General features: G+C 43.9%; 1 protein-coding gene across 2 annotated transcripts in view; it reads left to right on the forward strand.

Moving 5' to 3' along the window:
- The window catches only part of LOC139228224 (ladinin-1-like), a 143,035-nt gene that overhangs the window by 69,370 nt on the left and 51,110 nt on the right, over nucleotides 1-22,555 (forward strand). For both annotated transcript variants that reach the window (XM_070859400.1, XM_070859401.1), the window contains exons 5-9: nucleotides 6,073-6,292; nucleotides 7,155-7,280; nucleotides 9,705-9,745; nucleotides 9,846-9,924; nucleotides 10,051-10,188. In XM_070859400.1, the coding sequence (XP_070715501.1) occupies nucleotides 6,073-6,292; nucleotides 7,155-7,280; nucleotides 9,705-9,745; nucleotides 9,846-9,924; nucleotides 10,051-10,188 (604 nt within the window). The remainder of the gene's footprint in view (nucleotides 1-6,072; nucleotides 6,293-7,154; nucleotides 7,281-9,704; nucleotides 9,746-9,845; nucleotides 9,925-10,050; nucleotides 10,189-22,555) is intronic.

Genomic DNA, 22,555 nt, shown 5'->3' on the forward strand with positions numbered 1-22,555 from the left:
ATTGGATGCAAAGTGAATGAAGTTTTCCAGTTCAGGGCGAGAGCAGGAAACGGCACCGATACAGTCATCAATGTACTGGAAAGAGAGGTGAGGGAGAGGATCCGAGTAGGACTGGAACAAAGAATGTTCCACATATACCACAAAAGGCAGGTCTAGCTAGAGCCCATGGAGGTTCCCATAGCAACACCTTTAATTTGAAGGAAGTGAAATGAGTCAAAGGAGAAGTTGTTCAATGTGAGAACAAGTTCAGCCAGGTGGAGGAGGGTGATGGTGGATGGGGACTGGTTAGGCCTCTGTTCAAGGAAGAAGCGGAGTGCCTCCTGGTGGGGGATGGAGGTGTAGAGGGATTGGACGTCCATGGTGAAAAGGAGACAATTGGAGCCAGGAAACTGGAACTGTTAAAGTGGCGGAAGGTGTCGGAAGAGTATCAGATGTAGGTGGGAAGAGACTGGTCAAGGGGAGAAAAAATAGTGGGGGGGATAGGAAGAAATCAGTTCTGTGGGGCAAGAACAATCGGATACTTGTGCCAGGGCTGTTTGGTAAATGTGAGGAGGAGAGGGGATAAGAGGTACCCTTGTCTGCTAACTTATTGGAATAGAAATGCAGAAGAGTTGCGGTCATTGGTACACACTGTGGATGGTAGCTTCAGGTTTAAGGGCTAGAAATTGCGTAGCGCCCAGTTTGGGGCATTAACTTTTGTCGGAGCACAAAAGTATTGCCGGTGCGACACAATTCACTCAATGGGAACTTCCGGAGCAGCACTCCAAGAGGAAAGTTGAGCAGTAAATCAAGTGCTACCACTTCCCTTAGAACGCTAAAGGGACTGAGAGGGACAGTATCGGCAGAGCGATGAACAATGTTCCGTGCAGTGCTGCCGGTTTTACAAGCTCCTTCCCTCCCTTAAAGGGAAGGGCCAATACTGAGGTCATTGGAGGCTAAGGCTGCAAATGGTCGACGATGGTACCTGCGATGCACGCACAGCAGCCCCAAGCACTCTAAGAGCTGAACCATCGTGGGCGTGGAAACAAATTAAAATACAGCACACAGGGGACATTATTAAATGTTGGCCTACCTGACCACCACTGCCTTTAATTAGCGCTCCCCAAGCAGCCAGCCGAAGTGACAATACCTCCTGCAGCTGTCGTTGTTGACGCCCGGCGATGCTGCAGGGGACGGAAGCGAATTTTATAACGGGGCGTTGCACACCGGATGATGTCACGATCTCCGGGGTGCAGGAGATCGAGGCGGTAAGTTTTAGCGCCAGTGCAAACTCACCATGGAAGTTCACCGTGATTTCACTGTGCCTGGTCGGTAAGACCTTAGTGCCCCTTTACCGCCTCCTGGAGGCGCAAACTGGAGGCGCTAAGGAGGCCAATTTCTCCCCCGAGGAATTTTTCCTTATTCCAGAATGCTCAACCAGAGGCCATACACATGGGCACAGCAAAAACAAAATCCCTACTCTGCTCAGTCACATGCTTTCTCTACATCTAGGTAAAGTATTATGCAGGTGTCGGTATTGTTAGAGTGATGCATAATGGTGAATAGCTGGTTGGCAGACCCATATAAAACTGGTTTGGGCTGTTTCCAATCTTATGGCCAAGATCTTTGCCAATAAGAATTCCAATGGAGACCATCCTCTTTGGAAGGGCCACTAGTATAAAGCGGGCAAATAAGTCAGACTCTGTCTTTATTACAGTAACTTTTACCAGTCTTTTGTGGATTGTCTTCTGTAGTGCCATTTATTTTTCCATTAAAAACAATGCCCTTGCCTACATAGAAACAGAAAAACATAGAAAATAGGTGCAGGAGTAGGCCATTCGGCCCTTCGAGCCTGCACTGCCATTCAATAAGATCATGGCTGATCATTCCCTCAGTACCCCTTTCCTGCTTTCTCTCCATACCCCTTGATCCCCTTAGCCGTAAGGGCCAAATCTAATTCCCTCTTGAATATATCCAATGAACTGGCATCAACAACTCTCTGCGGCAGGGAATTCCATAGGTTAACAACTCTCTGTGTGAAGAAGTTTCTCCTCATCTCAGTCCTAAATGGCCTACCCCTTATCCTAAGACTATGTCCCCTGGTTCTGGACTTCCCCAACATCGGGAACATTCTTCCCGCATCTAACTTGTCCAGTCCCATCAGAATCATATACGTTTCTGTGAGATCCCCTCTCATCCTTCTAAACTCCAGTGAATAAAGGCCCAGTTGATCCAGTCTCTCCTCATATGACAGTCCAGCCATCCCGGGAATCAGTCTGGTGAACCTTCGCTCAATAGCAAGAACGTCCTTTCTCAGATTAGGAGACCAAAACTGAACACAATATTCCAGGTGAGGCCCTGTACAACTGCAGTAAGACCTCCCTGCTCCTATACTCAAATCGCCTAGCTATGAAGGCCAACATACCATTTGCCTTCTTCACCGCCTGCTGTACTTGCATGCCCACTTTCAGTGACAGATGAACCATGGCACCCAGGTCACGTTGCACCTCCCCTTTTCCTAATCTGCTGCCATTCAGATAATATTCTGCCTTCGTGTTTTTTTCCCAAAATGGATAACCTCACACTTATCCACATTATACTGCATCTGCCATGCATTTGCCCACTCACCTAACCTGTCCAAGTCACCCTGCAGACTCTTAGCATCCTCCTCACAGCTCACACCGCCACCCAGTTTAGTGTCATCTGCAAACTTGGAGATATTACACTCAATTCCTTCATCTAAATCATTAATGTATATTCTAAAGAGCTGGGGTCCCAGCACTGAGCCCTGCGGCACTCCACTAGTCACTGCCTGCCATTCTGAAAAGGATCTGTTTATCCTGACTCTTTGCTTCCTGTCTGCCAACCAGTTCTCTATCCACGTCAGTACATTACCCCCAATACCATGCGCTTTGACTTAGCACACCAATCTCTTGTGCGGGACCTCGTCAAAAGCCTTTTGAAGGTCCAAATACACCACATCCACTGGTTCACCCTTGTCCACTTTGCTAGTTACATCCTCAAAAAATTCCAGAAGATTGGTCAAGCATGATTTCCTTTTCATAAATCCATGCTGACTTGGTCCGATCCTGTCACTGCTTTCCAATTGCGCTGCTATTTCATCCTTAATGATTGATTCCAACATTTTCCCCACTACTAATGTCAGGCTAACCGGTCTATAATTACACATTTTCTCTCTCCCTCCTGTTTTAAAAAGTAGTGTTCCATTAGCTACCCTCCAGTCCATAGGAACTGATCCAGAGTCGATAGACTGTTGGAAAATGATCACCAATGCATCCACTATTTCTAGGGCCACTTCCTCAAGTACTCTGGGATGCAGACTGTTAGGTCCCGGGGATTTATCGGCCTTCAATCTCATCAATTTCCCTAACACAATTTCCCGCCTAATAAGGATATCCTTCAGTTCCTCCTTCTCACTAGATCCACTGTTCCCTAATACATTCGGAAGATTATTTGTGTCTTCCTTCGTGAAGACGGAACCGAAGTATTTGTTCAATTGGTCTGCCATTTCTTTGTTCTCCATTATAAATTCACCTGAGTCCGACTGCAAGGGACCTACGTTTGTCTTCACTAATCTTTATCTCTTCACATATTTATAGAAGCTATTGCAGTCAGTTTTTATGTTCCCTGCAAGCTTCCTCTCGTACTCTATTTTCCCCCTCTTAATTAAACCCTTAGTCTTCCTCTGTTGAATTCTAAATTTCTCCCAGTCCTCGGGTTTGTTGCTTTTTCTATCCAAATTATATGCCTCTTCCTTGGCTTTAACACTATCCTTAATTTCCCTTGTTAGCCATGGTTGAGCCACCTTCCCAATTTTATTTTTACTCCAGACAGGGATGTACAATTGCTGAAGTTCATCCATGTGATCTTTAAATGTTTGCCATTGCTTATCCACCGTCAACCCTTTAAGTATCCTTTGCCAGTCTATTCTAGCCAATTCATGCCTCATACTGTCAAAGTTACCTTTCCTTAAGTTCAGGACCCTAGTTTCCGAATTAACTGTGTCACTCTCCATCTTAATAAAGAATTCGACCATATTATGGTCACTCTTCCCCAAGGGGCCTCGCACAAGATTTCTAATTAGTCCCTTCTCATTACATATCGCCCAGTCTAGAATGGCCAGCTCTCTAGTTGGATCCTCAACATATTGGTCTAGAAAACCATCCCTAATACATTCCAGGAAATCCTCCTCCACCGCATTGCTACCAGTTTGGTTAGCCCAATCAATATGTAGATTAAAGTCGCCCATGATAACGCTGTACCTTTATTGCACACATCCCTTATTTTTTGTTTGATGCTGTCCCCCACCTCACTACTACTGTTTGGTGGTCTGTACACAACTCCCACTAGCGTTTTCTGCCCTTTGGAATTCCGCAGCTCCACCCATACCGATTTCACATCATCCAGGCTAATGTCCCTCCTTACTATTGCATTAATTTCCTCTTTAGCCAGCAACGCCACCCCGCCTCCTGTTCCTCTCTGCCTATCCTTCCTAAATGTTGAATACCCCTGGATGTTGAGTTCCTAGCCTTGGTCAACCTGGAGCCATGTCTTCGTGATGACAATTACATCATATCCCTTAACTGCTATCTGCGCAGTTAATTCGTCCACCTTATTCCGAATACTCCTCGCATTGAGGCACAGAGCCTTCAGGCTTGTCTTTTTAACACACTTTGCTCCTTTAGAATTTTTCCGTAATGGGGTCCTTTTTGTTTTTTTGCCTTTGGTTTTACTATTCTCCTTTCTCTCTTTTGCTTCTGCCACCATTTTATTTCCCTCTGTCTCCCTGCATAGGTTCCCATCCCCTTGCCATTTTAATTTAACTCCTCCCCAACAGCACTAGCAAACACTCCCCCGAGGACATTGGTTCCGGTCCTGCCCAGGTGCAGACCATCCGGTTTGTACTGGTCCCACCTCCCCCAGAACCGGTTCCAATGTCCCAGGAATTTGAATCCCTCCCTTTTGCACCATTCCTCAAGCCACATATTCATCTGAGCTATCCTGCGATTCCTACTCTGACTAGCACGTGGCACTGGTAGCAATCTTGAGATTACTACTTTTGAGGTCCTACTTTTTAATTTAGCTCCTAGCTCCCTAAATTCATCTTGTAGGACCTCATCCCGTTTTTCACCTATATCATTGGTACCTATATGCACCACGGCAACTGGCTGTTCACCCTCCCTTTTCAGAATGTCCTGCACCCACTCCGAGACATCCCTGACCCTTGCACCAGGGAGGCAACATACCATCCTGGAGTTTCGGTTGTGGCCGCAGAAATGCCTATCTATCGAATCCCTATCATTATAGCTCTCCCTCTCTTTTTCCTGCCCTCCTGTGCAGCAGAGCCAGCCACGGTACCATGAACTTGGCTGCTGCTGCTCCCCCCTGATGAGTCAACCCCCCCCCCTGCAACAGTACCCAAAGCGGTGTATCTGTTTTGCAGGGGGATGACCGCATGGATCCATGCATTACCTTCCTTGCAATGCTCTTCCTGCTGGTCACCCATTTACTATCTGGTTGTGTACCCTTTTCCTGCAGTAAGACCAACTCGCTAAACGTGCTATTCACGTCATTCTCAGCATCGTGGATACTCCAGAGTTCATCCACCCGCAGCTGCAGTGCCGCAATGTGGCCTGTCAGGAGCTGGAGGCGGATACACTTCCTGCACACGTAGTCGCCAGAGACACCGGAAGTGTCCCTGACTTCCTACACAGTTCAAGATGCTGTTCTTCTCTATAATGTGAACCACTGATTTATGATAACTGAATCAGTCAAAATCTCTTTTGACTGCATGGTATTTTTGACCAGTATTATCACATTCCACAACCCTATCCATTTTTTTCTATGAAAACCAATAACCAGGGATCTTTATCCTTTGGAAATCTCTCTCTCTTTCACGCTGCAGTGTAGTGCTCCATCTTGTGGTCAGTTTGAGAACTGTTGGCACTCATCAGCATCATCAGTGATTGGCAAGATGCATGTGTGGGTATTCCTGGGATTTCACTGCTTGGCATGAAATCTGCAACAGCATGTGACGAATCTAAATAATCTTCTCCACTTGCCTACTCACAGTTTAGGAAAGCCAAAAGAAGTGAAAAGCCCAACAAGGCTGAAAACGCAGCTGAGTCTGGAGAATAACAAGTGCTATCAGGAACAGAAAAGCAGCACAAAGATTGTAAATGATTGTCCCAAATCTCAGGCAAGCGTAACAGAGCTCAAAGCAAATGGAGAGCATGAGAAAACAAGACAAGAGTCCTTTAAGAGAGAGAGCAACAACAAAGTTGAGGAACAGGTAAGGCAATAAATTACAATGGCTGTTCCAGAAACTAGAACATCATATAGCTAGTTATAATAAGACCAGTTGTTGTTATTACCTGCTACTATCATTATTATAATTAAGCTGAGGTTCCAGCCGGCTATGGCAATGGTTCAAATGAAATCCCTTGACGTGCTTCCAATTTCCTGACCAAGATTCCCTTCTCAAAATGAAACCACCAACAATAAGTTATCTGGCCATTGCTCTTATTGCTGTTGTGAGACCTGGCGGAATGCAAAATGATCGCCATGTTTGCCTACATAATAACAGTTACTGCACTTCAAAAAGCAATTTGTTGTATGTGAATTGCTGTGCGACATTTCTAAGAGACGTGGTAAAGCACAATGTAAATGCAAGTTTAGCTTCCCTGGGTCTAAAGGTCACAGATTGTGCCAATGTTGCTATTTCGACATCTGTCCCCTAACTGAACCACAAGGGATTTTATTCTCTCAATCTAAAAGATTTACTTATATAAGGAACAATTATGTTGACTGGCCCTAATGTTTCACAAACAGTCTGCTGTAACTCTGCTGACCCCTTGAAGCTGCTGCAGGCCTTTAAGTTCCGCAGTAATGCACAAGCTCCTGTTTCTTCCCCACTCCTCTCCCCCGCCCCCACCGCCATCACATGGTAACCTGCCAATCAAAAATAGGAGCTGGCCAGATTATTAAAATTAGGCTGACCCAGACAACTATAGCCGGGTCAGCCCACTTCAGTCCTGGCTAGCCTGAATGGCATTATTCCACTTGGGATTTTGCACAAGTGGAACACTTAGGCTATAAAGTGGATAAACGGATAAAGACACTGTAATTGAGAGTGTTTTTAAATATCATTTCAGGATGAGAAAAGATCATCTGACATAGTCACAGAAGCACAACATCAGAAAAAGGAAACTATCGTTGATGGTCCCAGTTCAAACAATGTGCCATTCCGTCGCTTCTCTCCGAGGGCTACATCATTCAGAGTAAGTGTGTGTCGCTGTGGTTGGCTCGGTTTGGGTAGCTGCCAATATCAGCTGTGGTAATGGCATACTTCACAGACTCTATAAATTGAAGCACAAATTTAGTTGTGTAAACGGTGCAAAGCTACTGTACAGGTACAACGTCTGAAATCCAGCAACCTCGGGACCGAGTCCATGACGGCTTTTGGGTTTTTCCGGATTTCGACTTTGCTGTTGGCGCTCCTCGCCGATTTCTGCCGCTCCTCACTGCCCACCGATCCTCCACTCCTTGCCGCCCGCCGATTCTCGCCACCCACGGCCCCCTGCGCTGTATTTTTTACCGGTTTCCTCATCCTTTGCTGACCGACATCACCATCTTGGCTGCCTCAAAAATTCCGGGATTCTGGATTCAGGATGTTGTACCTATATTACACTTATCTGCTCCACTTCAATTACACAGTGATAATCTAGGGGCAGATTTAAAAGTTGTATATAATTGATATGCACCAACAGGGTGGTGCAATTTACAAATAAATTACGGTATTCTTTTAGTTGGTATTCGTATTGCTCGGAAATAAAGCAAGATAAAGAAAGTAGTTACTTTCAACTGATTCACTGGGCAGTGTAGTGCTAAGCTTTTGGAGAACTTGCCTCAGTGTTTATGTTTCTCTATGGTTCAGCAACAGTTGATAATCCAATCTAGTGACCAATCCATGTGATGTATTTAATCGGGTTACATCTGACCTGCACTGCCTCATTGACATGGATCTCCAATTTGCTAATTCATTCAGTAGGTTGCTTCACCAAATTGTAGATGTGTATAATAGATTACTAGCAAAAACAGTTAACAACCATGTTGATTAACAGCTTTTTAAAAGAGCAAGACAAATATCAGTTTAAGAATGGCCCTGGTAGCAAGAAGTTGCATTCCCCTGTGGAGTTGCAGCCAGCAATCCCTCAGCAAACACATCTGGCAGTCAGAGCAAGCAATGCACGGGCTGTGTGAGGAATTGGGAAATCACCAGGCGAAATGGAGCCTCTTTCTGCGGACCAGCTCCTGATGCATCCAGAGTCCCCACAACTAGGCTAGTTCTAGGCTGACTATTGAAAAGTCAAGTCCCAGTGTCAGATATATAAATATATATACATATATATGGGAGGGAGTGCAGCATAGGTTTACCAGAATGAAACCCGGACCTAAATTATGAGGAGAGATTACACAAATTAGGGTTGTATTCCCTAGAATTTAGAAGGTTAAGGGATGATCTGATCGAAGTTTTCAAGATGTTAAGAGGAACAGAAAGGATAGATAGAGAGAAACTATTTCCGCTGGTTGGTGATTCTAGGACGAGGGGGCATAGTCTAAAAATTAGAGCCAGACCTTTCAGGAGTGAAATTAGGAAACACTTCTACACACAAAGGGTGGTAGATGTTTGGAACTCTCTTCCGCAACTGACAATTAATGCTAGATTAATTGATAATTTTAATTCTGAGATTGATAGCTTTTTGTTAACCAAAGGTATTAAGGGATATGGGCCAAAGGCAGGTATGTGGAGTTAGGTCGCAGATCAGCCATGATCTCATTGAATGGCGAAACAGGCTCAAGGGGCTGAATGGCCGACTCCCGTTCCTATATTCAGCCATTACAGGGATCTGCTGCTTTCTCAGCCTCATGCAACAATTCCCTCCCAACTAGTGAACCCACAGCTCCCTGCTAAGTAATGAGCCTTGCCCCAGCAATCATCCCCACCCTAATTAATTGACTTGTATAATCCTCATTTTATGTATCTACAAATATTGTGAAATTTGTAATGATGGCATGTACTCTGTATCAAACCATCTCCTGAGAAAGTTCATAAATTTCTTATACCTAATGTGATTAAAAGTTAGAAGGAAAACTAAATCAGTACAGGCACAGATAATTAAGGGGAACATTTGCGAAGGGTTCTTCTCATCTCCAACCAGAACTTTGGTGGAAATGGAAACCCTAGATAAACAGGGTTTCTCTCGATCCTCCACTGAAGTTATGGCAGGAGATCGGAAGAACCCCATGGACATTCCAGGCATAAGGATTTTGTGGAACATTCCACTTGGAATTGCTTGGACTATGGAAGGTTTACCCATTGAATGCAATCTGTCAGATTTGAACTCCTTGGGTTTTTCTTCAGTTACCTTTGATGGTCAGGGAGAAAATTCAAAGTTACCTTTGAAAATGTTACCTATGGTTATTTACTGATTTCATGTGATCAATGTATTGCGGAGAACCCTGGGCAAGTGTGGATTGTACACTTCTATTGAAGGCAACAATCTTGTTGGTCCTGAATGGACTTTTCTTATGCTTGCTTTCCACTGCAGTCTATCACTTGGTTGCCAATTGGAGGGGATGGGAAGCTGGGGAAAGAACGGACAAAATATGTATATAATTGATGCAAAAATTTTCTTTTTAAGGTTGCAAATCCAGAAGTGAAAAGCCAACCATTCCAAAGAAGGTGAGTGTACTCAAATGTCATTGATGGTTATAAGAAAATGCAATGAATGAATGGTTATTATGGAGATTTTGATGTCTCAATATGTGAATCTTCTCAACAGCGCTAGTCTAAGGATCCCATCTAGGTCTCCTTCAGGAAAGATTGATGGCATACTTGAGAAGTATGCAAAGGCAATCCAGGTAAGCAATGCATTCACTAGTCATCAAGTGAAAGGCATAAAACATGTAACTGGGTATAAAAATGTTTCATGCTGCATTTATAGCTTTAGGCACATAAATAGATTTAATTTAATGTTTTCTTTTCAGAGAAGTGATAGCAGCAAGTCAAAGAAATCCCCTTCTAATTATCTGTCCCGGCCGTTGGACGGCGTTGCAAGCAAGCGGTGTGTGTTTGAGAAGGATGATGCTCAAGACACCCGTGCTCGCTACCTTATCACCAAAAAGGTACAGTGGGATCCTACTCGGTTTTGGGTTGGGAGGTGCACAAATGTTGCTTGTAAATACACTCACACACTTGCATATAACAGGAATGGCTATTGCAACACTTTTGAAGGAATGAATTGACACGTGATACTAATATCAAGAGATTGTTTCCATTACAATTGCATGGCAATAGTGTTGACTGCATACCAAGTATGCTTGAATTTTAGCTTCCTACTTTTCATTTACAACAGAAAACAGTGCATCAGAGCAAACTTTCATAACTCTTTTTAAAAAAAAAAAAAAGATTGGCAGATAATATTTTGTCCTTCCAGCCTCCTTTCTTTTTAGGATTTTCTCAAGACTTTATGTGATCTTCTTCAACCAGTAGGCCAGCAGTCTATCTACTACATCTACTGTGGAGAGAAAGCAGAGTTAACGTTTCGGGTCACTGATCCTCAAGGGTCATCGACTCGAAATGTTAACTCTGCTTTCTCTCTACAGATGCTGCCTGACCTGCTGAGATTTCCAGCATTTTCTGTTTTTATTCCAGATTCCAGTATTTTGCTTTTGTGCTACATCTGCTTCACCACAATCATTGGCCAAAGTCATGAACTCTATTCCAAATTCTGAACTCTAAGTGAATTTGAGTTAATTCACAGAATTTGATTCTGTTTATCTTTTGAGGTTATGTATACATGATATACATGTATATTATCTTCAGACCCAAGCCTTTAACCTCTTTTTACACTTCCTTCTCATGCTTTTACTCTCTTTCCCTCAATGGTCAATATCTAACGTGTTGTAAAATTGTTGTGAAGCGCCTTGGGACATTTGACTACATTGAAGGCGCTATATAAATAAAAGTTATTATTATTATGATCTTTCTCTTTTTAAAAAAAAAAGTGCAGTAATGCCCATGAGCAGCAGACTCATGCTTTGCTATGTTACGTGTCTTACATAACATAAAAGGAAATCCAAAATCTTCTATAGGCATATAAATAGTAAACGGGTAGTAACAGGAGGTGTGGGCTGATTAGGGTTATAAGGGGTTCTCGGGGAGTGTTGTTGTGCCTTGGGTGTCCCTCTCTGGGCTTCTGCCCTCACAGCTTATGCCTGGCCTGTGAGGTACCCTGAGTGCTGCAAGAGCACCCCTGGAGAGACTGTGTCCACAGCTTATGAAGGGGGTTTTGAGATTCGTGCGTCCCCATAGCTTATGCCTAGCCTGTGAGGCACCTGTGAGTGTCAAACACTCCTAACCCCTTCTTCCCTAGCCTGTGACACACAGTTGAGCGTTTTTGAGGTGCTCCTAGCTTCCCTTACACTATTCTGACATAAGACTCACGATCAGGAGATGTAATACAATAGAACTGAGACTAGGTGATTCCAAGAAGAACTTAGGCTTCCAATTTATTTGACAAGGTGTATCTCAACAAACAGCAATACACCAACAAAACAATCCCCCTAAATCCCACTAAACGGACACAACGAAAATTTTTACACAAGTTTAGCAGTACAATGCCCAACCTCCCACCTTTCCTGGCCTAACTGGGTTGGGAGTTCTGAGGACCAGAGGTTATAGTCACTACTGTGCCTTTTCCAGTCTGGTGGTTTGTTTCTTCTATCTTCGGTGTCTTCGGGCACTGGTTTTCCTTCAGTGTCGAGAGGCTTGCTGGTTGTTGAATCACGAGAGCAGAACACACACACACTGGGTCAGAAACCCCTTTTTTATAGCCAGATATCCAGTCCGCCTCTCGTGCTGAAATCGATCCTTCCCATTGGTGGGTTTTGTGATTTTGAAAAATGCAGCAGTTTTAGATTATTGCGGGTTTTTTTCCACTGATAACCTACTCAAGGTTTGAGTAGGTGTTGATTGGGTTGGCCTCCTGTGGCCATTGTGTAGGCCCTTGGTTTGTTTTGGGTTCCCTAGTTTTCTGAAGGTTGCATAATTTCCCTCCATAGTGTAAACATGGGGAAGACAATAGCCCGATAATGGCGATGAGTCAGTTTTCGAGCAAGTGCTCTCCCATTGGCTTGAAAGCCCCATGCTTCGGGCTGACTCTGTCCCACCATTGGCCCTCCGGTGTCCTCCCCTGTCCAATCACTGCTCTGCCAAGGTCAAACCGTCTCGGTTTCAATTCACATTGCAGCACAGACAGATCCCACAGTTTTTTTCCTTCTGGGCAAAATGAGGGGGTTTTCATCCTCCACTACAGGGTCCAAAAGGGAGACCTACACATGGAGGCTGAGGGCATGGCTGAGGTACTTAATGAGTACTTTGTTTCTGCCTTTACCAAGGAAGAAGATGCTGCCAAATTTACAGTGTAAGAGGAGGTAGTTGAGATACTATACCGATAGAGGTGGTACTAGAAAGGCTGGCTGTACTTAAAGTAGATTCTATTCTATTGACTCTGGATCAGTTCCTATGGACTGGAGGGTAGCTAATGTAACATCACGTTTTAAACAAGAAGGAGAGAGAAAATAGGCAATTATAGACCGGTTAGCCTGACATTGGTGGTGAGGAAAATGTTGGAATCAATTATTAAAGATGAAATAGCAGCACATTTGGAAAGCAGTGACAGGATCAGTCCAAGTCAGCATGGATTTATGAAAGGGAAATCATGCTTGACAAATCTTCTAGAATTTTGTGAGGATGTAACTAGTAGAGTGGACAAGGGAGAACCAGTGGATGTGTTGTATTTGGACTTTTAAAAGGCTTTTGACAAGGTCCCACACAAGAGATTAGTGTGCAAAACTAAAGCACGTTATTGGGGGTAATGTATTGACGTGGATAGAAAACTGATTGGCAGACAGGAAGTAGAGAGTTGGCATAAACGGGTCCTTTTCAGAATGGCAGGCAGTGACCAGTGGGGTGCTGCAGGGTTCAGTGCTGGGACCCCAGCTATTTACAATATACATCAATGATTTAGATAAAGGAATTGAATGTAATATCACCAAGTTTGCAGATGACACTAAACTGGGTGGCGGTGTGAGCTATGAGTAGGGTGCTAAGAGGCTGCAGGGTGACTTGGACAGGTTAGGTGAGTGGAGTAATGCATGGCAGATGTCGTATAATGTGGATAAATGTGAGGTTATCCACTTTGGTGGCAAAAACAGGAAGACAGAATATTATCTGAATGGTGACAGATTAGGAAAAAGGGAGGTGCAATGAGACCTGGGTATCATGGTACATCAGTCATTGAAGGTTGGCATGCAGGTACAGCAGGCGGTGAAGAAGGCAAATGGCATGTTGGCCTTCATAGCTAGAGGATTTGAGTATAGGAGCAGGGAGGTCTTACTGCAGTTGTACAGAGCCTTGGTGAGGCCACACCTAGAATATTGTGTTCAGTTTCGGTCTCCTAATCTGAGGAAGCATGTTCTTGCTACTGAGGGAGTACAGCGAAGGTTCACCAGACTGATTCCCGGGATGGCAGGACTGACATATGAGGAGAGACTGGATCAACTGGGCTTGTATCCACTGGAGTTTGGAAGAATGAGCGGGGATCTCATAGAAACATAAAAAATTCTGACGGGATTGGACAGGTTAGAGGCAGGAAGCATGTTCCCATTGCTGGGGAGTTCCAGAACCAGGGGTCACAGTCTAAGAATAAGGGGTAAGCCATTTAGGACGGAGATGAGGAGAAACTTCTTCACTCAGAGAGTGGTTAACCTGTAGAATTCTCTATCGCAGAAAGTTGTTGAGGTCAGTTCGTTTGATAAATTCAAAAGGGAGTTAGATATGGCCCTTATAGCCAAAGGGATCAAGGGGTATGGAGAGAAAGCAGGAAAGGGGTGCTGAGGTTGAATGATCAGCCATAATCTTATTGAATGGCGGTGCAGGCTCGAAGGGCCAAATGGCCTGTTCCTGCACCTAATTTCTATGTTTCTGTTGTGGAAAAATATTTCCGAGACTGTATAATATATAAAGAGAGGTTTATTAAATTGGAGACAAAGCTTTGGGAGAAGTGTTAGAGACCCCTGTCTCTGAACCACTTCTCAAATTGGTATCTCCAATGAGGTTCTTGTATCTTACAAATTACGTCACTTTACATCACATGCTTTAGCACTAGTCCTTAAGTCTAATCATCGCATTACAAGGTTTTTAATATCCAAGGCTGAGCTCTTGACATAAACCAGTCTGCATTGTGACAGGGCATTATAAACAAGTGCAGGCTTTTGGCACGAGTATAGACAAACATCCCACTTATCTCTCCAGTCGTTCATTATCTCAATTTCCTATCTCCATAACTCAAGGCCAGCATACCTTGAAGTCTAACTGTGTTTTTTTATATAAAGCATAATGCATCAGTATTGTCCCTTACAAAATTCATTAAAGGGGAAAATAAAAACAAATGTTTGGTCCCGTATACTAGTCAAGTATATGTCCAAAAATCTGCTCCAACAATATTCCCCCTTTTGGTCCTGGAGGATGTTCACGAAATCTAGATGACCACAATGATAGTAGCATGGTGTCATATATTCGTCCTTTAGGGTATGTTACTTCCCTGATGTTCCGTATGTCCACCTTGCCTGTAGCTCAAGGCTACCCTTCAAAGATAGTGGTCAGTGTCAACGTCGTCTGTTTCTTCATCCATGGTGTCTTCAGGTATTTCCATCAGGTGTGCTTCTTCTTCGGCGATCACACTGGCTACTGGCCTCAGTCGAGCCATCATAACTTTACAGCAGATATTAAAACACCCGATAATCAGACAGCAAGTAATTATTATTACAACCAGAATAATTACTCCATGCATAAGATATGACCCCCAGGATCCCCCTAATAGCCAGTCAAACCAGCCAGATCCTCCTGCTGTTGTGGATAACTTCTTTACCTCCCTTCTTATGTGATCAGCGAGGTTGGTTATGTTTTCTGAATTATCGGGAATGTAAGTGCAACATTCAGCTCCAATTAAGGCACATGTGCCCCCACTTTGTGCTAGTATCTAGGGCCATTCGGTTCTGGAGTACCATTGTGCGTATGGCTACCATTTCAGCCGTTATGCCCTCCATTGCTTCAGCAGTGTCGTTAACTATCTGTTCCAGTACCCTCTCTAGGTTACGTAATTCATCCATGGTGCGTCCTATCCCGAATGGGAGCATCATGACCCCAAATAGCCTCTCTACCGGGGTAAGATCTCATCTTAGTCGACCTGGTGTCTCTACTTCTGCTAAAGTATGTACCCGTCTGACAAAAGGGAACCACATATCCCAAATAACAGGACTCCCTCCAGTTCTGTGGCAACCAGGGGTAGGCCTTATGCCCGCACACAAAATAAGTGCCATTGTATGCTGTTAGATTCGATCCCAATCTCTCTCTCAGCCCCCCGTCGCCACCTAATCTTAGGGTCCCAGTCCTGACTACTTTTCTGATTCTTCAAACCCTCTATTTCAAAGAACCCCTGGTTTGTTGTTTCGCTGGCTATTATGTTCCACCTGGTGAGGTTAAAGTATCCTGCTACAAAACCTGTTTCCTCACCGGTCAGGTTTCTAGTGAAACAAATGTCAGCGGTGGGCCTTCCAACTCCTGAGGTGTTGGTCAAAACCAGGAACGGGGTCGTAACGACCTATTGTATTCCGACTGGTACCATCCGTCAATGCATCCAAAAGGTAACCCCCTGATCTCCACGTTTCTTTATCCCCACTCTGGGGATATCATTTACTTCCCTTGTACCGTTTTGTCGCATTACCCACTCTGCTACTTCCGAAATGTTAAGGGAGATTGACCTCAAAGGGATGCCTCCTTTGCTATGTATGGGGATGTGCGAACATACCCAGCAACTGGAAAAGTTCTCATTTTGCGCATAAACATAAGACATGTACAAAAAGGTATTCACATGTAACTCTCGTTTCGGTCCAGCTAGCAGGCCGGACTTAACACGAACTGTGATAATCGCACCGATCGCAATATATAGTTTCATCTTATTACTCTATAATTAACAAATAGTCAAAGGCAAAATGGCCGTATGGCTTGCTTGAAGAATCTCTCGCTGTCAATCTGTAAATAGACAAACAACAACAACGAATACGTGTGCTAAACGGCTGGTTCAAAAACCTTAAGCTGGGTCCGATGCTTCCATTGTCCATTCCCTTTAACATCGATGCAGGCATAAGTGTCCCTGCTGATTATAACCTCATACGGTCCTATCCATTTTTGGGGCAAACTCCGGTTTTCCCGGGAGGACCCTTACCATAACGCGACTTCCCGCCAACGAGACTTCAGGGAGCTTTGTAAGCTCTGCTTCTGCGTCTCTTTCTTCCTGATTGTCCCTAACTAATTTACACATCCCTTTTAATTGAGTACTTAGTTCCAAAACATACCGTTTTATTTTGTCATTAATGGGCCTACATCGGCCCCCTGCTGTTATGATGTTCTCTGGTAATTGCATCGCCCTTCCTGTCATTAGTTCATAAGGAGTTAATCCGGTTGTCCGGTTTGTCGTGGCTCTTAACTTCATCAATATAATGGGTAATACTTCTGTCCACGTTTTCCCTGACGTTTGCATGGCCTTTGCCAGGGCATTTTTAAGGGTACGGTTCATGCACTCTACCATTCCAGAACTCTGCGGGTGGTAGGGGATGTGGAATTTTTGTTTTATGCCCATCAGCTGACATATTGTTTTTACAATTTTCCCGGTGAAGTGGGTGCCTTGGTCGGAATCTATTTGAAGAGGCACTCCCCATCGGGGAATCACCTGCTCGGTCAATATCCTTGCCACAGTTGAGGCAGTGCAATCACGTGTGGGGAAAGCTTCCACCCACCGGGTAAATTGATCTATAATCACTAGGCAATATCTTGTTCCATGGGATGGGGGCAAAGGACCTGTGAAATCAATATGTACGTGTTCCCATGGCCCCCGTGGACGGGGCTGGTGTCCCATTTTAATTTTAATGGGCCTGTCTGGATTATATTGTGCGCACGTAACGCATCGATGGCAATATTTGGCGATATCTCTCCCCATCCCTTTCCACCACCAATCTCTCCCAAGACTCCCGGTCATGGCCTCTCATCCTGAATGAGACAGGCCATGATGCAACTCCAATAAGGTATTCTGTATGCATTCCGGCACCATTACCTTGTTGTTTCGTCTCCAAACGTTATCCTTCCCTTGCGTTGCGCCCTGCTTTGTCCACATACCTATTTCCTCCTCAGAAGTGTCCTGGTGTAGTTTCTCAATAGTTATCTGTTCATCTTGGGCCTCAGCGGCACTGACTGAGGCTTCCTCACACTCTTCCTGTTCTAATGCCTTCTGTGCAACTATGTCTGCAGCTTTATTTCCCTGGTGACTCAGCCAATCTGGACTGGTTCGGTCCGGCTCCCTCCTGTGGGCTTTAATTTTAATAACCGCTACCTGTTTTGGTTTATTACTGGCTGCTAAAAGAGCTTCTATTCTCAGCTGATGCTTTATGGGATGTCCGCTAGTTGTGATAAAACCCCTTCTCCCCCATGCTGTCATATAATCGTGTACTACCCCGAATGCATATCTACTGTCCGTATAGATATTAATAATCTTATTTTCCGATAATTCCAGTGCCCGGGTGAGGGCTACCATTTCTGCCACTTGAGCTGACGACCCCCCATTAATTCGCCCTGATTCAACTGTCTCTAGATCCTGGTTAACTACGGCTCATCCGGTACGAGGTAGTCCCTCTACGTATTTTCGTGAGCCGTCCACAAACAAGGTTTGTTCTGCGGTTTGAAGGGGGGGCGTCTTTTATTTTATCCTCTTCCATATCCTCACATACCTCTTCGCAAAAGTGGGGTTCCCCTTCACCCATCATACCTTCTGCGGGGTTGTTTCCTACATCCCTAATTATGGTTACCGCTTTGTTGGGTGTTAAGAAGACTGCTTCCCACTTTGCCCGTCTCATATTAGATACGGTTCTCAGTTTTCCTGTATTTAACATTTCTACCAATGTATGTTTAGTGTGGAGAATGATGTTTCCAGTCATCACCACAGGCTCGCTTAATTTTTACCGCTCAAGCTGCGCAATCTAGCGCGGCTATACATCTGGATTGGTAATGGATATTGAGGCTCCCGTGTCCACTAGCATCTCACACAGTCGGCCCCCTACTAGTGCAGACACATATATCCTTCCCTCCTTTTTACTTTGTACAGGGGCCGCCGGACATCACCGGGTGGCTTTGTATGCCTGCCACTTCTGGTATTCCTGTTCTGACAGGGTCCTTGCCTTATTAGGATAGCAATTTTTACCATAGCATGTCGCTTTCAGGTGCCCTTTCTTACCACAATACGTACATTGCTTTTCACTGCCTTTCCCTTTGCATTCCCTGGCAAAATGGCCCGGTTCTCCACAATTATGGCAAGTCCCCCTTTTCTGCCCTCCTCCTGTTCCCGTGGCAGAGACCTTTTCCTGCTTTATCTTTTTTCTTTTCTAAACTGCTAAAGCTTACTGTTTTAGCCTTTTTCAAAAGTCCCTTTTACACCTTCACAGATAGCTCACCACTTGCCCAGGAGTTTGACCTGATCCCTGAAGGTATTTCTAAATTTAAAACTCTTTCTTTTTTTTTACTGAGCTAGAAGCTTTCGTGTCAAGGTTTTACACAAAGGAAAATGGGAGCGTTTTAAAAGGCATTCTTTATCTCATTCCTAGACTAAATTTATGTCTTTCAACCCCATTGCATGTTTTCTTTCGACAAGTAAGTGAGCATGTCAAATAAATTCTTTTTTTTTTTACTACCGGGACCATGTATTTTTTTATCTTTTACTCAACAAACCTATCCTTTGTGCATTTCCTAGTTCTGTAACTTATCATCCGAATATATCCACACCTTCGTTTCTAACTTAAAATGTAATACCATAAGGTTCACAGTTTCTTAAACTTCCCACATACAGGACAACACTACGAAGGGTTAAAAAAAATTTCACTCTGTTTGGAAAAAGTGGGTGGAGCTAAAACAGTCAGGCAACTCCACACCTTCATTCATTCCGCAGTCAAAATCACTCAAGTACTCTCTTCATTCAAAATAGACACTCACAAAAGTCTCTCTTCATTCAACAAAGCTTATGTCTGGATCCATATGTCACTTAAGATAGTTACTATCAACTTTTTTTATGGCATTACGTAATTACGCAAGTTACAATTAATGATAGGAATTAATTAATGACCCGGGCAGCCCGTGTTTTACATTCCCTTCCTTACCTTCCATGTTCGCCAGTCTCGGACGTTTCCCTTTGTTTCTGTAATACTCACGGCCACGACTACTCTGTGGAGACCCTTTGTCTTCGCAACAAAACTAGCGTGTTTCCTTACCACCGGAGTTTTCGGCTCTAGGTTGGAGTGATCAGTTCCCTTCCACACTGACCTTATTTACTAAAGGGACAACTCAAACTGGTTAGTCAGCCTCTTCCCGCTATCTACTTACTCGTATCTTATACACTATCCCATCGTGCCCGTACACCTCTCTTTTCAGTCTCTAACACCAGATTCCAGATACTGTCTTAAGTGATCACGTCTGATCGGACAGCATCCTGTTCGTGACACCATTTTGTTGTGGAAAAATATTTCCGAGACTGTATAATATATAAAGAGAGGTTTATTAAATCGGAGACAAAGCTTTGGGAGAAGTGTTAGAGACCCCTGTCTCTGAACCACTTCTCAAATTGGTATCTCCAGTGAGGTTCTTTTATCTTACAAATTACGTCACTTTACATCACATGCTTTAGCACTAGTCCTTAAGTGTAATCATCACATTACAAGGTTTTTACTATCCAAGGCTGAGCTCTTGATATAAACCAGCCTGCATTGTGACAGGGCATTATAAACAAGTGCAAGCTTTTGGCACCGGTATAGACAAACATCCCACTTATCTCTCCAGTTGTTCATTATCTCACTTTCCTATCTCCATAACTCAAGGCCAGCATACCTTGAAGTTTAACTGTGTTTTTTTTATATAAAGCATAATGCATCAGTATTGTCCCTTACAAAATTCATTAAAGGGGAAAATAAAAACAAATGTTTGGTCCCGTATACTAGTCAAGTATATGTCCAAAAATCCGCTCCAACATTTGTATGTTAGATAAATCATCAGGACCGGATGGAATGCATCCAAGGATGCTGAGAGAAGTTAAGATGGAAATCGCAGAGGTACTGGCCATAATATTCCAATCCTTCATAGATACAGGGGTGACATCAGAGGACTAGAGAATTGTAAGTGTTATGCCCTTGTTCAAAAAAGGTGTAAGGATAAACCCAGCAACTACAGGCCAGTTAGCTTAACCTCAATGGTGGGGGAAGCATTTAGAAATGATAATCCAGGACAAAATTAACATTCACTTGGACAAGTGTGAATTAATTAAGGGAAGCCAGCACGGATTTGTTGAAGGCAAATTATGTTTAACTAATTTGGTTGAATTTTTGATGAGGGAACAGAGATGAGGGCAATGTGGTTGATGTGGACTTCCAAAAGGCATTTGATAAAGTGCCACATATTAGGCTCACCAGCAAAGTTGAAGCCCGTGGAATAAAAGGGACAGTAGCAGTATGGATACTAACTTGGCTAAGTGACAGGAAACAGAGAGCAGTGGTGTTCCCCAAGGGTGGTACTAGGACCATTGCCTTTCTTGATATATATTAATGACTTAAACTTGGGCACAATTTCAAAATTTCCAAATGACACAAAACGTGGAAATAGTGAACAGTAAGGAGGATAGTTATAGACCTGAAGAAGACATAGACAGGCTGGTGAAATGGGTGTACACGTGGCAGATGAAATTTTACGCAGAAAAGTGCAAAGTGATATATTTTGTAGGAAGAATGAGGAGAGGCAATATAAACTAAAGGGTACAATTCTAAAGAGGGTGCAAGAACAGAAAACCTGGGGTTATATATTTACAAATTGTTGAAGGTGGCAACGCGGGTTGAGAAATGATTAAAAAAGCTTACAGGATCCTTGGTTTCATAAATAGAGGCATAGAGAACAAAAGCAAGGAAGTTATGATGAATCTTTATAAAACAGTGGTCCGACCTCAACTGGAGTATTATGTCCAGTTCTGGGCACCACACTTTAGGAAGTATGTGAAAACCTTAGAGATGTGCAGAAAAGATTTACAAGACTGGTTCCAGGGATGAGGGTCTTCAGTAATATGGATAGACTGGAGAAGCTGGAGTTGTTCTCCTTAGAGCAGAGAAGGCTGAAAGGAGATTTGATAGAGATGTTCAACATCATGATAGGTCTAGACAGAGGAGATAGAGAGAAACTGTTCCCATTGGCCGAAGGGTCAAGAACCAGAGGACACAGATTTAAGGTGATTGGCAGACCAAACGTCATGAAGAAAATATTTTTCATGCAGCGAGTGGTTAGGATCTGAAATGCGCTGCCTGAGAGGATGGTGGAAGCAGATTGAATCGTGGCTTTCAAAAGGGAATTGGATAAGTGCCTGAAGGAAAAAAATTGCAGGGTTGCGGGGTATGGGACTAGCTGAAGTGGGAGCCAGCACGGGCTCAATGGGTCAAATGGCTTCCTTCTGTTCTATAACCATTCTATGATTCTATGATTCTATCCTACTGAGAGCCCTATGCAACACTGTATTAAAAAGTGACTCTGATGTATGTTGTAGTGACTAAGTAGTGACATTCTGCAGTAAATGTAACATTTACGCTGAGAGATGCATAAACAAGAAAGGGCTGACCCTTGACCCAGGAAACACTCATTGCCCTGGGTACAAAGGTCACTCGAAAAAGAGCAATGACTTGCTCCGCTGGATCTCCAGCCCTCTTACATTGCCCTAGACTTTCCCGAACTTCCATGGGGTGTTGAGAGTAGAGCTAGACCTGTGTCTGCAGTAGGACGGGGGAGTGGGACTAGCTGAAGCGCTCTTGCAGAGAGCCGGCACGGGCTCGATGGGCCGAATGACCTCCTACTGTGCTGCAATGATTCTATGATTCTACCATGAAATTCTCAACACCAACAGCTTGTATTTATAAAGAATTTTTAACATAGGAAAACATCCCATTTGCTTCATTGAGGCACAATCAGACAATATTAATACCGAGCCAAAGAAGATACTCAGGGCGACTGAAAGTTTGGTCAGAGATAGGTTTTAAGAAGGGTCTTAAAGAAGAGAGAGGTGGAGTGGCAGAACATTAGGAACAGGAGTAGGCCATTCAGCCCCTCGGACCTATTCTGCCATTCAATTAAATCATGGCTGATCTGCACCTCAACTTTATTTTCCTGTTTTGTTCCACATCCCTTGATAACCTTGCCTATGAAAGCTCCAATTGTCCCAGCATCCACAGCCTATTAGGGGAAGGAGTTACAAATTTCTACTACCCTTTGTGTAAAAAAAGTGCTTCCTGATTTCGCTCCTGAATGGCTCAGCTCTAATTTTAAGATTATGTTCCCTTGTTCTTGATTCCCCCGCTGGAGGAA

This window comes from Pristiophorus japonicus, chromosome 17 (assembly GCF_044704955.1).
Source record: "Pristiophorus japonicus isolate sPriJap1 chromosome 17, sPriJap1.hap1, whole genome shotgun sequence".
In the NCBI taxonomy this organism is placed as follows: domain Eukaryota; kingdom Metazoa; phylum Chordata; class Chondrichthyes; family Pristiophoridae; genus Pristiophorus; species Pristiophorus japonicus.